General features: G+C 37.3%; 1 protein-coding gene and 1 long non-coding RNA gene across 19 annotated transcripts in view; one reads left to right on the forward strand and one right to left on the reverse strand.

Moving 5' to 3' along the window:
- On the reverse strand, positions 1 to 12,385 carry LOC110007501 (uncharacterized). Of its 5 annotated transcripts, none has more exons than XR_016043991.1 (4): positions 10,966 to 11,104; positions 7,361 to 8,370; positions 5,745 to 5,829; positions 1 to 5,557 (listed from the first exon to the last, which is right to left on the reverse strand). It is a non-coding gene; the product is annotated as an uncharacterized LOC110007501 (long non-coding RNA). The 5 variants fall into 5 exon arrangements; XR_016043990.1 differs by lacking the exon at positions 1 to 5,557 and having other exon boundaries at positions 5,579 to 5,829; positions 7,361 to 8,214; positions 8,308 to 8,370; XR_016043992.1 differs by lacking the exon at positions 1 to 5,557 and having other exon boundaries at positions 5,579 to 5,829; positions 8,308 to 8,370.
- Positions 11,864 to 17,061, forward strand: part of LOC18436764 (magnesium transporter MRS2-F) — a 26,552-nt gene continuing 21,354 nt past the window's right edge. For 13 of the 14 annotated variants that reach the window (XR_016043987.1, XR_016043988.1, XM_020668820.2 and 10 more), the window contains exon 1: positions 11,864 to 12,265. Coding sequence is in view for 12 of the 14 variants with exons in the window: in XM_020668820.2 (XP_020524479.1) it covers positions 11,864 to 12,265 (402 nt within the window). In the remaining 2 variants the exon portion in view is untranslated. Of the gene's footprint in view, positions 12,266 to 12,404; positions 12,544 to 17,061 lie in introns of those variants that run through there. The other variant, XM_020668822.2, reaches the window with a different exon arrangement.

Genomic DNA, 17,061 nt, shown 5'->3' on the forward strand with positions numbered 1-17,061 from the left:
TGACAGTCTAAACATATATACATTTATTGATAGGACAAATTTACAGTGGCGAATTCTTAAAAAGTAACAAAAGAAAGTTTAAGCACGACTACAATATCTTCCAAAGTTGATCCTGACGAGCACTCAAAATGAAACCGCAGTTATGCTGAGAAAAATGTTTACCATAGTTTGATGAGTTTGGCTACTCAGTAAGTGATCATCATAATCCTAAAAATAATCATGATTGAAAGATATCAATATTTTCAAAAAGGAGATCTATTAACAGGAATGCATTAACAGTTAGTTTCACTTTAAAAAATACATAATTAAGTATAATCCGAATAAATGAAATGTATATCACATTTTAACATCAATGCATAATTCAAAAGATTTCACAAAATACCCTACTGGCGTCCTAAGTAGGTCACCTATATACCCCATCAGCGTCCTGATGTGTCCACTTAATCCATATCGGTGTCCCAGATAGGTCCACTTAATCCCTGGAGGTCCACTTATACCTCACCGGCATACCGGATGAGTCCACTTAATCCCTACCGGCATCCCAGATAGGTCCACTTATATCTCGCCGGCGAACCGGATGAGTCCACTTGCACACTTAAAGTATTTCTAAATCTCTTTAAACATTCGAAAGTAGCAATATCATGTACTCAACATATCACTGAAATTATTAATATGAACTTCACTTAAACCATTAATAACAGTCACTTTCAATAACATTTCAAAAATACCCAGTCAAATATTTTGGGCTCAAATTAAGAAAGGTAGCAGTTCGTAAAGACATTCTAGCATAATTGCCAATCTAATATGTATAGAAAAACTCTTATAGAAATTCAAGAATACGGAATCATCACAATTTATGGGATGTCAATTCGCAAATAAACATTTCACAGACTATGCTATAATCAATTGCAAAAACATCAGCTTTCAAATAATAAGGCAGTCATTTGCACATGAAATTTACAATGTCTAAATGTTCAAAAACAGTAGAAAGAAATCTCACAATTTTACTAACAGCAGAAATATCACATTTATTTCTAATAATTTTACAGTATCTAAAATTTTCTAACAATAGACAAGAAAAATAAATAAATTTATTTCCAAAAATTTACAGCATTTAAAATTTCTAACATAGATAAAATATCACAATTTTTATTAAAAAGATTATTTTTCAAATTAATGAGGTCGCTTGCGCATAAAATTTATCACGCCTAAAATTCATGATAATAAGCAGAAGTAATTATTTCATTTCATTTTTTAAAAGAACGGATTATTTTTCAAGATAATAAAATTACTTACCTAAAATATTTGAGAGAAAGCTTCCGACAAAAATTCGGCTAGAATTCACTGCGTTTCGACTAGAGAGAGAGAGATCTCAAAATTTTCTAGGGTGGGAATCCTCACTTCTCTCATTTAAATTCTTACGACACCTTATTATATTCTTTTATTAAGTTTATATTACATCTTAAACGCTTAAAGCCCACGTCCACTAAAGGACGTGGCAAGAGAAAAAGCTTAAACCAGGTAAAAGCTTTTGAAAATAGTGATGGTCCCTAAGGACCATCATGCTCATACGAACCATCACTTATTTAAAAGTTTATTTTATTTTCTTTTCTTCCTTTTTTTTTTGAAATTTTAGGATTATTACATTCTTCCCCCCTTAAAAAAATTTAGTCTTCTAAATTTGTGTACCTGATTACTGAAAAAGATAGGGATATTTTTCTCTGATATCGTCTTCTCGTTCTCAAGTCGACTCCTCTATTGAATGGTACTGCTATAATATACGGACTAAATGAATCTCCTTATTGCGCAACACTTGTACCCTTCTATCCAGTATCAAAATTGGCTGCTCAATGAAGGATAGGTCTTTTTTGATCGATAGAGGTTCATATTTCAAGATATGGGATGGGTCGGGTTGATATTTTCCGTAGTGATAATACATGGAAGACATTATGGACGTTTGCCAATTTGGGTGGTAAGGCAAGTCTATAAGTGACACCTCCGATGCTTTCCAGGATTTCAAATGGTCCGATGTAACGTGGGCTCAGCTTTCCTTTCTTGTCAATCTCATAATGCCTTTTATTGGTGAGATCTTTAAGAAAACTCGATCACCTTCCTCAAATTCAAGATCTCTCATTCGGTTATCGACATAACTCTTTTGCCGACTCTGAGCTGTCCTAATCCTTTCTCGAATTAATGCTATCTTATCTGTGGTTACCTGGATAATTTCTGGCCCCAAAAGCTTTATTTCACCAACCTCGTCCTAACAAATGGGTGACCTGCATTTCTTTCCATACAGAGCTTCATATGGTGCCATCTGAATACTGGCTTAGAAGCTATTATTATAAGCAAACTCAATTAGGGGTAAATGGTCATCCCAGCTTCTTGTAAAATCAATGTCACAGGCCCTCAACATATCTTCCAAAGTTTGGATGCTCCTCTCCGATTGTCCATCAGTTTGGGGGTGAAAGGCAGTGCTAAAGGTGAGTCTCGTCCCCATGGCTGACTGTAGCCTAGCCCAAAATTTAAAAGTAAATTGAGTATCCCTGTCCAATACAATACTGACCGGAACTCCATGCAATCGCACTATTCCTTAATGTACAACTGGGCCTGTCGATCCAAAGTGTGCGTCGTACGAATCGACAGAAAGTGGGCAGCTTTGGTCAGCCGGTTCACAATGACCCAAATGCTATCATGTCCTGAATTTGTTCTAGACAAGCCAGAGACAAAATCCATAGAGATGTGTTCTCACTTCCACTCTGGCACGGGGAAAGGCTGCAACAACCCAGCGGGCCTTTGATGCTCAGCTTTTACTTGCTGGCATGTTAGGCACTTAGATACAAATAGTGCTACCTCTTTTTTCATATTATTCCACCAAAAGGTTTTCTTCAGGTTCTGATACATTTTAATATTTTCGGGATGTATCGTATAACCAGAGTGATGTGCTTCTTCCAATATAGCTTTCTTCACACTCTCATCTTTCGGGACACAAATCCGACCTTTGAATCTTACTAAATCCTCACTACATAAAGAGAATTCGTCTCTCTTTCCCAGCTTCACCTCTTCTACAATTGTTATAAGCAGATGGTCTTTCTTTTGTGCTGATCGAATCTGTTGGATTAATTAGGGTTGTGCTTTAATGTTGGCAATCATACTTACCACACCATTAATGGACGGAGCCAGATGCTAATCCACTATTTCCTCTAACAATCTCATTTCTTGGATCATTAGAGGAGCTAAGACTCTCGTAGATTTTCTACTTAGAGCGTCAGCCACAATGTTAGCTCTCCCTGAATGACAATGAATTGTACAATCATAATCTTTTAAAAAATCCATCCATCTTATCTGCTGCATATTTAAATCCTTCTTAGAGAAGAGGTATTTCAAGCTCTTATGATCCGTGTATATTTTGAATTGCTCACCATACAGATAATGCCTCCACATTTTCAAAGTGAATACTATTGCAGTCAGTTCCAAGTCAAGAATTGGATATTTTTTCTCATATTCTTTCAACTGTCTGGATGCATATGCCACTACTTTCCTATATTGCATTAATACACAGCACAAGCCTTTATGTGAAGCATCATTGTAAATCACAAATCCCCCACTTCCCTCAGAAATAGTTAAAATAGGCGCTGAAGTTAATTGAACTTTTAGTTCTTGAAAACTCTCCTCACATTCACTAGTCCACTCAAATTTGACATTTTTCTGTGTCAATCGAGTCAATGGGGTTGCGATTCGAAAAATCCTTCTACAAATTTTCTGTAATATCCTGTCAATCCCAAAAAACATCGAACTTCAGTCACATTACTTGGTTGTTGCCAATTAACAACGGCTTCAACTTTTGAAGGATCAACTGATAAACTTTTTTTTGATATGACATGTCCTAAAAATGTCACTTGTTCAAGCCAAAATTCACATTTATTAAGTTTGGCATACAATTTCTTTTCTCTTAATATTTGCAATACCATTCTTATATGCTGCTCATGTTCCTTCTGATACTTGGCATAAATTAAAATATCATCGATGAATACCACAATAAATTTATCCAAAAAAGGCTTAAAGACCTTATTCATCAAATCCATAAATGCAGCCAGTGCATTGGTTGATCCAAAAGGCATGACTAAAAATTCATAATGGCCATACCTTGTTCTGAAAGCTGTCTTGGGAACATCTTCACTTTTAATCTTAAGCTGATGATATCCAGATCCAAGATCAATTTTTGAAAACACTTGTGATCCTTGTAATTGATCAAATAAATCATCAATTCTAGGTAATGGATACTTATTTTTCACTGTCACTTGGTTCAACTGTCTTCTTTGATACCATTGAAGTAAAATACTGGTTGATTCGGAATACTAAAGGTAATCATTTTCTTGCAACAATCAATACTTGCATGGTATGTAGAAAGCTAATCCATGCCTAAGATTACATCAAAATCTTGAATTTCTAGGATTATCAAATCAACCAACAGCTCCTTTTCTTCTATCTTTATTACACAGGATTTGTACACTATATTGGTGTCACATGAATTTCCCATCGGTTTGGCTACCTTTAGAATGTATTCTAATTGTACTGGTTCTACCTTTAAGTGGCATGCAAAGTGTGGTGACACAAATGAATGAGTAGATCCAGGATCAATCAAAACATGAGCTACTTTTTGGAAGATAATAAGAGTACCTTGGATAACTGATTTTGAGGCCTGAGCGTCTTGCTTCGTGATGGAAAATACTCTTCTCTTCATCTGAGGCTTTTGAGCTATCTCTCCCTACTTTGGAAGCTGTTGCATCTATAAGCTAGGACATTCTCTAATCTGGTGCCCCAATTTTCCACATTTAAATAGGCTCCAGTATTCCAATAACAAGGGTAATCTTTTGGTAATCTTTCGTCTTTTGGTAATCTTCGAAATCTTTTTCGACAATTTGGGCTCGATCCACTATTTTAGCATAAGTTCTCAATTTTAAGACTGATGTTCTGCTTCTAATAGCGGGTCTGAGACCCCTTTCAAATTTTTTTACCTTTGTTTCCACATTGTTAACCATATGTGGTGCAAACCTGGTCAATTCAGTAAACTTGGCCTCGTACTGCGCTACTGTCCGGTTTTCTTGGATTAATTCCAGAAATTCCATTTATTTTTTGTCTCGAATAAAATCTGGTAAATACTTTTCATTAAATGCCTCTATAAATACTTCCCAAGTCAAGGGTTTATTTTCTTTGACCAATACTCCTTTTACTATTCGCCACCAATGTTGTGCTTCACCTTCTAACATAAAAATTGCCAAGGCCACCTTCCTATCATCAGGACATTTCATTACCTCGAATATTTTCTCCAATTGCATAATCCATCCCTCGGCTCGAGTGGGTTTACAACACCCTTTAAAAGAAGGTGGGTTCAATTTCTTAAATTGTTCGATATTACTCCCACCATTTCTCGTAACTGACTGCCGGGTGGATTGTTGTTTTCCATCTGATGTTGCATTAGAGCCACCATATTTTCCAAGGCTTTGTGAATTCCTTCAATATTAGCTTCAGCTATTCTGGATGTTAACTTCGTCCCAGTCTGTACACACAATAAATGTGATTTTAAGTACATTCTTTTTAAATTTCTTAATAATCTTAAACATATTGCTTTGATATCATAAAATTGTCACACCCCAAGAATTTACAATACTGATATTCCTGAGATGTGACAGTCTAAACATATATACATTTCTTGATAGGACAAATTTACATTGGCGAATTCTTACAAAGTAACAAAAGAAAGTTTAAGCACGAGTACAATATCTTCCAAAGTTGATCCTGACGAGCACTCAAAATGAAACCGCAATTATCCTGAAAAAAATGTTTACCATAATTTGATGAGTTTGGCTACTCAGGAAATGATCATTATAATCATAAAAATAATCATGATTGAAAGATATCAATATTTTCAAAAAGGAGATATATTAACAGAAATGCATTAACAGTTTCACTTTCAAAAATGCATAATTAAGTATAATCCGAATAATTGAAATGCATATCAAATTTTAACATCAATGCATAATTCAAAAGATTTCACAAAATACCCTACTGACGTCTCAAGTAGGTCACCTATATACCCCATCAGCGTCCTGATGGGTTCACTTAATCCTTATCGACGTCCTAGATAGGTCCACTTAATCCCTGCAGGTCCACTTATACCTCACCGGCATACCAGATGAGTCATCTTAATCCTTACCGGCATCTCAGATAGGTCCACTTATATCTCACCGGCGAACTGGATGAGTCCACTTGCACACTTAAAGTATTTCTAAATCTCTTTAAGCATTCGAAAGCAGCAATATTATGTACTCAACATATCACTGAAATTATTAATATGAATTTCACTTAAACCATTAATAACAGTCACTTTCAATAACATTTAAAAAATACCCAGTCAAATATTTTGGGCTCAAATTTAGAAAGGTAGTATTTCGTAAAGACATTTTAGCATAATTGCCAATCTAATATGTATAGAAAAACTCTTATAGTAATTCAAGAATACCATCACAATTTATGGAATGTCAATTCGTAAATAAATATTTTACAGACAATGCTATAATCAATTGCAAAAACATCAGTTTTCAAATAATAAAGCAGTCATTTGCACATGAAATTTACAATGTCTAAATATTAAAAAACAGTAGAAAGAAATCTCACAATTTTATTAACAGCAGAAATATCACATTTATTTCTAATAATTTTACAATATCTAAAATTTTCTAACAATAGACAAGAAAAATAAATAAATTTATTTCTAAAAATTTACAGCATTTAAAATTTCTAACATAGATAAAATATCACAATTTTTATTAAAAAGATTATTTTTCAAATTAATGAGGTCGCTTGCGCATAAAATTTATCACGCCTAAAATTCATGATAATAAGCAGAAGTAATTATTTCATTTCATTTTTTAAAAGAACGGATTATTTTTCAAGATAATAAAGTCACTTACCTAAAATATTTGTGAGGAAGCTTCCGATAAAAATTCGGCTAGAGAGAGAACGAGCTCACTGCGTTTAAACGAGAGAGAGAGAGAGATCTCAAAATTTTCTAGGGTGGGAGTCCTCACTTCTCCTATTTAAATTCTTACGACACCTTATTATATTCTTCTATTAAGTTACACCTCACACATGAGGTGTAACAGTTATATTACATCTTAAACGTTTAAAGCCCACGTCCACTAAAGGACGTGGCAAGAGCAAAAGCTTAAACCATTTAAAAGCTTTTGAAAATAGTGATGGTCCTTAAGGACTATCATGCTCATACGAACCATCACTTATTTAAAAGTTTCTTTTCTTCTTTTTCTTTTTTTTTTTTTTTTTGAAATTTGAGGATTATTACACTTCAATGCCGGACTGCCCCTTCCAAACGACGGACTGCACTATTTACAGTGACTTTAGTGCCGGATTGCCCCATCCAAACACCGGACTGGTGAGTTGCAGTGACCTCAGTGCCGGACTGCCTCCTGGAACTACCGGACTGGCTGCTTGAAGTGTCGGACTGCCCCTTCGTAAAGCCGGACTGGGCCAATTCCAGTGACTTCAATGCCAGACTGCCCCTTCCAAACACCGGACTGCACCATTTACAGTGACTTTAGTGCCAGATTGCCCCTTCGTAAAGCCGGACTGCCCCTTCCAAACGCTGAACTGCACCATTTACAGTGACTTTAGTGCCGGATTGCCCCTTCCAAACGCCAGACTGGTGAGTTCCAGTGACCTCAGTGTTCGATTGCCTCCTGGAACTGTCGGACTGGCTGCTTGAAGTGCCGGACTGCCCCTTCGTAAAGCCGGACTGGGCCAATTCCAATGACTTCAATGCCGGACTGCTCCGTCCAAATGTCGAACTGCACCATTTTACAGTGACTTCAGTGTCGAACTATCCCTCCAAACACCGAACTGGTGAGTTGTAGTGACCTCAGTGTCGGATTGCCTCTTAGAACTGCCGGACTGGCTGCTTGAAGTGCCAGACTACCCCTTTGAAACACCGGACCGGGCTAATTTTGGTGACTTCAATGCCGGACTGCACCATTTATAGTGACTTCAGTGTCGAACTGCCCCTTCCAAACACCGGATCGACGAGTTGCAGTGACTTCAATGCTGGATTGCCTCCTGGAACTGTCGAACTGGCTACTTGAGGTGTCAGATAGCCCATTTAAAACGCTGGACCGGGCCAATTCCAGTGACTTTAGTGCCGGACTGCCCTTTCCAAATGCCGGACCACACCATTTACAGTGACTTCAGTGAATCATGCAACAGAATAGACATGCAAAACCTTATAAAAGAGGTTACCTAAAAAAATCGTGTCCATGTCAAGAGAGTGTTCAATGGCATTGATTATGGGCATCTTTCAACCTGTATTTGGAAGTTTACATGATAACAAAAAGAATGGACATCTCATTAGCTGGCTACGATGATAGAGTAGCTTCAATTGTACAAAAAAAATGGACATTTCATTCTTTGAATCTCACTACTTAACATCTGTTTCAAACATACATATCAAAGTCAAATACATATCATTTGAAACATATATCTCAAAAAAAGGTTCATAGCCTTTACATATTAACAAAAAGATTTTACATTTCATTAGCTGGCTACTATAATAGAGTAGCTTCAATTGTACAAAAAGAATTGATATTTCACTCTTTGAATCTCACTACTTAACATTTGTTTCAAATATACATATCAAAGTAAAAAATAAATATCAATTAAAAAATACATCTCAGAAAAAGGTTCATAGCCTTTGCAACTTGCATAAGTCACTTTTCAAATTACATATTCGGGTATCATCTAAAAAATGCATGTCAATCACTGTCTTCGCCTCAGCCCTTTTTTTGGTTAGCTTGCAATATCCTTTCCCTTTACAGCAGGTTCCTCCTTAGTCCTTTCCTCTTGGACACCCGCGATTGCAAATTCCACCTTGATTCTTCATGCAAGGTTTGTTTAGCTTTAATCTGGTGGTTTTTACTCGTGTCATTTCTGTTATTTGTTCTCCTTTCATTTTCCTCATTGGTCTTCCTCTCTCTTTCTTCATCTCCATCATCTCCCTCCTCAGTCTCGCTTTCCTCATGTCCACCATCTCCCTCATCGATCTCGATTTCCCCATCTCCATTATCTCCCTCATCGCTCTTGCTTTCATGATCTCTACCATCTTTCTCCACGCTTTCGCTTCCACCATCTCCTCGGCATTTGTCTCTATAGGAGTGTTATGCAATAGCAAATCATGGGTTGCCTATACATAATGTTTGGATTCCCCCGCTAATACTTCACCATAAAGTGCAGCTTATAGCATCCCTATACAGGTTAATTACTGCAAGTAGACAATAAAAAACAAAATAGGTAATTACAATGAATACATATTAACATTATGGCTTGCAAGGGTGGGAACATTTGATTGTGCTTGCGGGGGGGGGGGGGGGGGGGCACATGGGAGTATTTCTAACATCATGGCTTGCGAGGGGGGCACATTTGATTGCGATTGCGAGGGGAGGCACATGTACGTATTTCTATATCTATGGGTGAACATGTTGTACCAAGTCATATATTCATTTGTAGGCATTCCACCATATTTATCCATATCTGCCTTGACAACATTGTGTTATCGTTGCCGCCAGTCACTTATCTCGCTACTCAACTCGTCAATCCAACTTATGGGGTGTAAACCGACCCTTTCTCTCTTATCCCACTTGGGTGGCCCAACAAGAATCACTTGCATCTTCTCAAATTTTGGCAGTACACAATCAGGCATATAGTATCTCTACAACGTGGAAACTTATCAAATATGATCGGCACAACAGGTTTTCTGCTAGATTTTTTTCAAAGAGCTAATTAAATTTTAATAAGAGGTAGGCATATTGTTGGGGGCTATATAACCTACTAAAATTAACAAGAGCTAGGCATAATTTTTGTTTTTTATTGACAAACTAAATTTGAACAAAATAAATAAGATGGATCATTCATGCCCAAAATTTATAGCAAAATAAACCCAATAGGGAATAAATTTACAATAGGGAATAAAAATACAGCTCAATCGTAGTTAAACATTTGGGCAGTGCTAGTTAAGCAGCACCAGAAGTACTATTTGCAAAGGGAAAAAAGCTTAATAGGTGTTGGAGCGACTATGGAATATACTTGAACTCTACTAAAATGATACTTATAGCAACCTGGCTTCTGCCCCTTTCTAGTGCATTCAATTTTATAACTTCTAGATTATATTGATCTATCTACCAGCTTGTATCTTCCTCATTTTTCAGGTTTTCAAGTTGCAGCAAATTATAAATGAGTTCCTTCTCCTGAGCTAAGGCAATGCTATGGCTTAGTTGTACACTGTGATCTATGGTTGCAGCAAATTATAAATGAGTCCCTTCTCCCGAGCTAAGGCATTGCTATGGCTTAGTTGTACATTGTGATATATGGTTGTAGTTTGAGACAGTAAATCAAGAGGCTGAACCCCAATGTATCTGTATTATGAGTTATGACTATCTCAACAACTTGTTCAAAGTAGCCAGAAGCCATATCCAAATAAGTCTTTAATGCCTTCGACAGGGTATAGCTAGAACTGCCCAAATGTTTAGCTAGCACTGCCCAATAGATAATAAATTTACAATAGGGAATACAAATTAGGATACCACATTCAAACTAATCATCTATTTGTTTAAATAGTTTAAACAAAGTGGATAATCAAGAGTGAGAAACAGATACAAAGGGATTCAACTTCTTCTCTCCAATTTAAATCTACAATGCATGCTATCTAGCCATGAAAGAAATGTCACAGCAATATATATTTATCAATAATTTGCCTAAATAAAGTAAAATTTCATGTGGGATCAAAGAGAAAAATAGATAGAAATGTAAACATTATTGAAAAAGAGATTATGGGAATGACTTGGGGAATGACACAACAACTTATTTTTTATTTTTATAAAAAATAAATAAAATATTATTTCGTACCTTTGATGGGGCTGATTTGGGGCTAAGAGATTGAGCTCGGGCTTTGGGAGCATGGTTAATGAGAAATCGATAGCCCGATAGATAGAGTCCTTCGTAGAGATAGAGCGAGAAATCGAGCTTGGGCTGGGCTGAGAAATCGATAGCCCGAGAGATAGGGTCCTTCATAGAGATAGAGCGAGAAATTGAGATTGAGCTTGGCCCGAGAAATAGGGTTGGGCTAAGAAATCAAGCTTGGGTCTGGTTTGGGGGAGAGAGATCGAGAGAGAGGGAGCTCGGGCCTAGTTTTGGGGAGAGAGAGCGAGAGAGAGGGAGCTCGGGCTGGTTTTGGGGAGAGAGCGAGAGAGAGAGAGAGAGCGAGAGACCGGCAAAAGTGGGTCTTCAAAGTAGAAAGAGAAAAATAAAAAAATGGGTTAGGGTTACGTGTAGGTAAAGGAGGGGTTAAGGTTTTTTGTTGTTTGAGTTAAGAAGTTACTTGCTAGAAAAGATAGTTTTGAGAAAAAAAGTGTTAGAAAAAATTAGGCGGGGCTAAAGTGCTTAGGAAGTCCATTTTGAGGTTATGTAAATTTTCCTTCTTTTTTTTTTTCTTTGTTCTTTTGTAATTTAGATGACGCAAACCCTAAAAATGGCGGGAAATTAGAAGCCCTGTTCTCCCCTGTCGAATATCTGAAAAATAAAAAAAGGATCACTTTGCTCCCCGACTCTATAAACTATTTATAATCAACCATCACAAAGTGGACTTCCACTCTGAGGATAGGTGAGTGTCAATTAATAAATCCTTGCGTTCTCAATATTGAACCAGAGAAAACCTACCCCAGAAAAAGAAGAAGATGGAGATCATGGCAATCTATCAACATAAACAACTGAAATCCCTATTCGAAAAACCTAAGAATTCACATTCATGGATTCCAAGTTTCAAAACCAGAGGAATTCTGCTAAGGTCATGGCTGAAGATGAAGCAGTTAGGGTACCAGGTGGCCCTAGAAGAAAAGGGGCCAGTGGTCCTAAGCCATGGATGGTTATCACAGTTTCTGGTCGGTCTTACCTTGAAGAAGCAGGAAAGCATTCGATCATGAGACGAACAGGTTTACCTGCTCGTGATCTTCGAGTTCTTGATCCTGCTCTCTCCTATCCTTCTGCGATTTTAGGGAGAGAAAGAGCAATCATGATCAATCTTGAGCATATTAAAGCGATTATAACAGCAGTTGAGGTTCTGGTTTTGAATTCAAATGATCCTTTGGTTGCTACATTTGTGCAAGACCTTCAAAATAGAATTCCAGATTCTAGTGGAAGTGCGAGAAAGGTAGGTTAAGAACTTCCTTTTAGTAGAGACAGTCATTATTGATTTGGAAATGATTTCATTTTTATTCAATCTGATAAAATTGGACCTTTTTTTTTTGGGTGAAATTCAATTCTATTCTGTGTTTTGATCATTGAATATTGTTTCCTGTTAAATGTTCTTGACTATGAAACATGGACACGTGTTTGGGGTCTGACCACATGTCGTTACTTGGGTCACTTACCCTCGTGCCGAACATCTACAAATCCGATACGACACAGGCAATGAGCATCCAATACTGTGTACGTATCTTGAGACAAATTTTGACTTGAAAATGCGGTGTTTGTTATTTAAAAATGCCGTTTTCATGAAAATTTTATTAACTTTATTATGGGAGAATTGGAAAAGAATCCTTACCCAAACCTTATTCCTATTAAGAAGCCATAACATGTCATGAAAAGGCACAGAGAGAAGAAGCCACGATGGATGAACTTAACTTGATAAAACAAAACCATGTTTGGAATTTCGTGAACCTATTGTAAAAAACCCTAAAAGCAATATAAGAAAACAAAAAAGAGAAAACAAACACAAAAGAAAGAGACAACCAACCACAACGCTAAGAGATACGTGATTCGGCAACGTGCCTACGTCCACGGGAGATGAGAGCTTCTTTACTAGCAATGGAGAATAGGGTTACAATAGCTCTCTTCCTCACGCCTCTCTATTCTCTCTGATTATAAAGAAATCTATGTTTTTTCCTTAACCCTAAAAAGAACCTCCATCGCTACATTATATAGAGTCCTAAGTAGATAGTACAGATTACCGATATACCCTATGTACAGATACACTCAAGCCCTTTGAGCTTTTAACAGCCCTCCTGAGTTATCTCTTTGACTCCACCTTTGATAAATATATTTTCTCATAATACAAGACATCAATCCTCAACACCTACCTCCTAAAAGAAAACCTATAGGCTATAAAAGTATCTACAAGAAAAAATTAAACTCGAAAGAGAAATTAGAAAAATAAAAAGCAAGATTGGTAGCTAAAAGGTTTACCAAGAAAGAAGGAATAGATTATGATGAGACCTTCTCTCCTGCTATTAAATTTCCCTTCATTAGGATCCTAATAGCCATTGTAGCCCATTTGGAGTTCGAACTCCTCCAAATGGATGTAAAGACTGCATTTCTAAACGGGGTGCTAGAAAAAGAAATTTATATGAAACAACCAAGGGGTTTCATAGAGAAGGGAAAAGAAGCCTGGTTTGTAAACTTAAGAAATCCCTCGATGGCCTTAAGCAAGCATCGAGGCACTGGTACATCCCCCTCCTTTCTAGTCTGGCCATGATCGTGGCACTTGATGAAATTAAAACTTATGTCAAGAAATAAAACTCCTTTTTTGTTACTTCGATTCTGATCGACTAAATACTTGTTGACTACAAATAGTTGAACCTAGCGCTTACTTCATTTGATTTAAGGGGATGGAAAGTAGAAGAAAAGAAGCCGTGGAGCTGAAATAACTAACTTGGAACACCTTTTAAAGGTTTAAGTTTCAAGTGACCTTGTCAAAAGCTAGTTTTGTGCCTAACTAGGAGGATTATTGTATTTATGTCAACGTTAGTGGGAGCGATGTGTTCATCACTCTATTGGTGGATGACATGTTAATTTCAGATGTTCAATGACTTTTGTTTTGGAAATGAAAGATTTCTTGTCACAACATTTCAATATGAAAGATCTTGGATCAGCATCATATGCCTTGGGAATTAAGATTACCAGAAATAGAAAAGAGAGAACCATTCAATTATCTCAAGAGACATATATTAGGGAAATTCTAGAAAGATTTGCACTGGAAAATTCTCGGCTCATATTAACCTCCATTAATGAGATGACCAAGTTAAGCCTAGCAATGTGTCCCACTACTTCAGGAGAGAGAGAATCCATGTTGAGAATTTCGTACAAAAATTCAATTGGGTCACTAAACGCTATATTAGGGACGAGTCTGAATTTATCATTTGCCATGAGTGTCATCAACAAGTTATATAGTTATCCAAGCATGGAGCACTAAAAGGTTTTGCGATATTTAAGGGAACGATTAGTCACATGCTTACTTATGGAGGAGGCTTAGATATACAATTATAGGGATATTAAGATGCGAACTATCTGGGCAATCCAAATGAGATGAAGTCCACATCTGGGTGTTTCTACCAAGAAACAGGAGGTCGTTGCACTCTCAATTATGGAGTCAGAGTATGTGGCTTGTTGTCTTGTAGCTAAAGAAACAATTTGGTCGAAGAAGTATCTAAATCAACTTAGATCGAGTAAAATTCCCATGTAAGAGACTTTTGTGGCAACCAATCAGCAATTTATGTGACCAAAGAGCCACAATTTCATAAAAAATCGAGGCATAGTAAGGCGGACTAGTACCTCATTCGTAACAAGATCCAAATAGGAGAGATTGAGGTTGCTTATCTCCTGATAAAGGCTATGTTTGTGGTCAATGTGTTCGCCAAGCATGTAAATGGGATGGGCTTGAGAGAGAGTTATTGAACGGCCTTCAAAGGTGGGAGATGTTGGGGTTTTGTGGCCTTTAAAAGTCGTGAGAGCATGTAAATAATTTTTATAGTGAATTATACGCTTCAGTAGGAGTGTGTGATGTTTGATTGAGCATGGTTTAGGCGATCTATGGTCCTGCTCATGTCCAAAACCTTACCCTTAGTTATGTGGCACTGCTGAAGAGGGTTTGTAGAGGTTCATCTTTGTTGAGGTCGGTGAGATGGCCATGGTTGTTTTTGTTAGCCAGGAGAGTTATGTGGTTTCCGGTGTGCAGATGTAGGCATGTGAGAGTGAAGTCCAAATCTTTGACAAACTTCTGCACAACATATATACATATGACAACCGCAATACTGGTAAGCAACCCTATAGAGGGACACGTGTAGTTGTGCGTTGAGAGTGCCCCTTGCACTGTAGTGACATGTGCTAGACTTTAAGGAGGGGAACTGGTACCCACATTTTAGGATCGTAGATTCACTGTTTATTGGTCAACTTTAACGAGCCAATCATGAGCCCCTGCATGAGACTGTGGGTCGTGGGCTTCGTTGGTTGGTTTGAGAAGACAATTGTGGATCACGTCTACTGGGTTGGGTGGAGTGCCCTTGTAATCACTTATTTTGACCCATTGGTACTAGTCCACTTCTAGATATTTTTTTTTTATTAGAACTGTTTCTGTGAAATTTGTAAAATTTTTTAAATTATTTTTTGCTGTAATTTCCTCGAAAACGGTACTTCTTTAAACTATAAGAGTAAGGAAGGGCACATGTGGGGCCCTTGGATCCAACACCATATGCCTTGGGTGGGGTGTGGAGCACATGAGGGGCCCACATGTCACCCATAGGGGGGGGCACACACCTCTCCCTTATGTTTTCTTAAGTTATTTCAGATAATCATATAAAATAAAAGGTAATGTGTGTCCTTATTTTGTAGGAGTTAGTATTAACCAAAATATATTATTTGACTTCCTACAATTAGAGATAAATTCGAAAGTTCTAGAAGGTTTTAATTTTAATCCAATCCTATTATAACTAGAAGTGCATATGGGTCAAATATTAAGGGGGTAATATTTCTAATATTCCTCCCTAAATTATGATGGCTGATTTACAAAATGGATGGCTCAAATTAATTCTCTCTCACCTCACAGATTTCCTAAATGCCTATTAGCCAAGCTGTGTCATTGGATAAGTCATACCAGGGGGGGAGGGGGGTGTTGTGGATAAACTAAGGTGAACTCCCTTCTAATTCTCTATACAATTGAGCCGCTCTCTCTCCATATGTCTCTCCTCCACGTCCCAAGCAAAACTCTCCCTCTCATCTTTTGCTATCATCTTCTCTCTCCTCACTCTCCATAATAGGCACGCCATGCTAAATATAAAATAAGAGGGTATGGCCCCATTGTAGGGTTTTATTGTTTGAAGAGAGGCATGCCCATCCTTGGAAGAGTTTCACTCTTCATGCTATGCCCTAATTTGTTCCTAAGGGCTTCCTACAAACCTTACGTGTGCTTTTATGCTATCTAATACCCTAGTTTAAAGATATTTCCTAAGGAAGCTTCACGGCTCTGAAATTCTAGCAAGATCAATAGGATAAAAAGTGTGTCCTCGTTCAGGAAATCAGGTATAGGGTTTACCAAGTTCTATGGGGGTAACTGTAGGCATTCCAGTTTGTCTTTCTCGTTGTTTTATTTATTTTTCAGCTATTTGCATATTTACTGTAATTTTCTAGGAACATACTTTTATTTAAATTGATAGTGGAAGATTGGTTTTTGTTCCTGGATTTTGTTTATTTATTTGTGGCAATAAAAGGAAAGGTCCGAGGTTGTATAAAGGGTTTTATTTCTGATTTACAACAGTGTATTGTGGCATTTGTAAGTGGAATGCAGATTCAATTATAAAGGAAAAGAAGATAATTTTGGTTTTATATCTTTCCACACCGCCACGCCTTTCATTTGTGTGGGATTTGGGCCCCTAGGCAGACCTCTAGGTAAATGCCCAAATAGGGCCCCGCATAGGCCCTCACAGTTTAGAAGGCGGCTGGACTGCCTAGGTGGCCAGGCGGCTGAATTTTCTTTCATTGTTAACTTCCAAAGTGGTTATTGTAGTGATGGACTAGCTAGCACATTTACCATACAATTGTGCATTGTTGGGGCTGTAGATCCTTGACAAACAGTTATGGTTATCAGCGGGTATTCAGGGTGTTGTCATAATTCATCTGAATTCTATTTCATTTTTAATTGTAGTTGTTGTTCATTCCTTTTCTGATTTGCCTATC

This window comes from Amborella trichopoda, chromosome 11, assembly GCF_054954075.1.
Source record: "Amborella trichopoda isolate Santa Cruz 75 chromosome 11, AtrichopodaSantaCruz75HAP2 v2.0, whole genome shotgun sequence".
Taxonomy (NCBI): domain Eukaryota; kingdom Viridiplantae; phylum Streptophyta; class Magnoliopsida; order Amborellales; family Amborellaceae; genus Amborella; species Amborella trichopoda.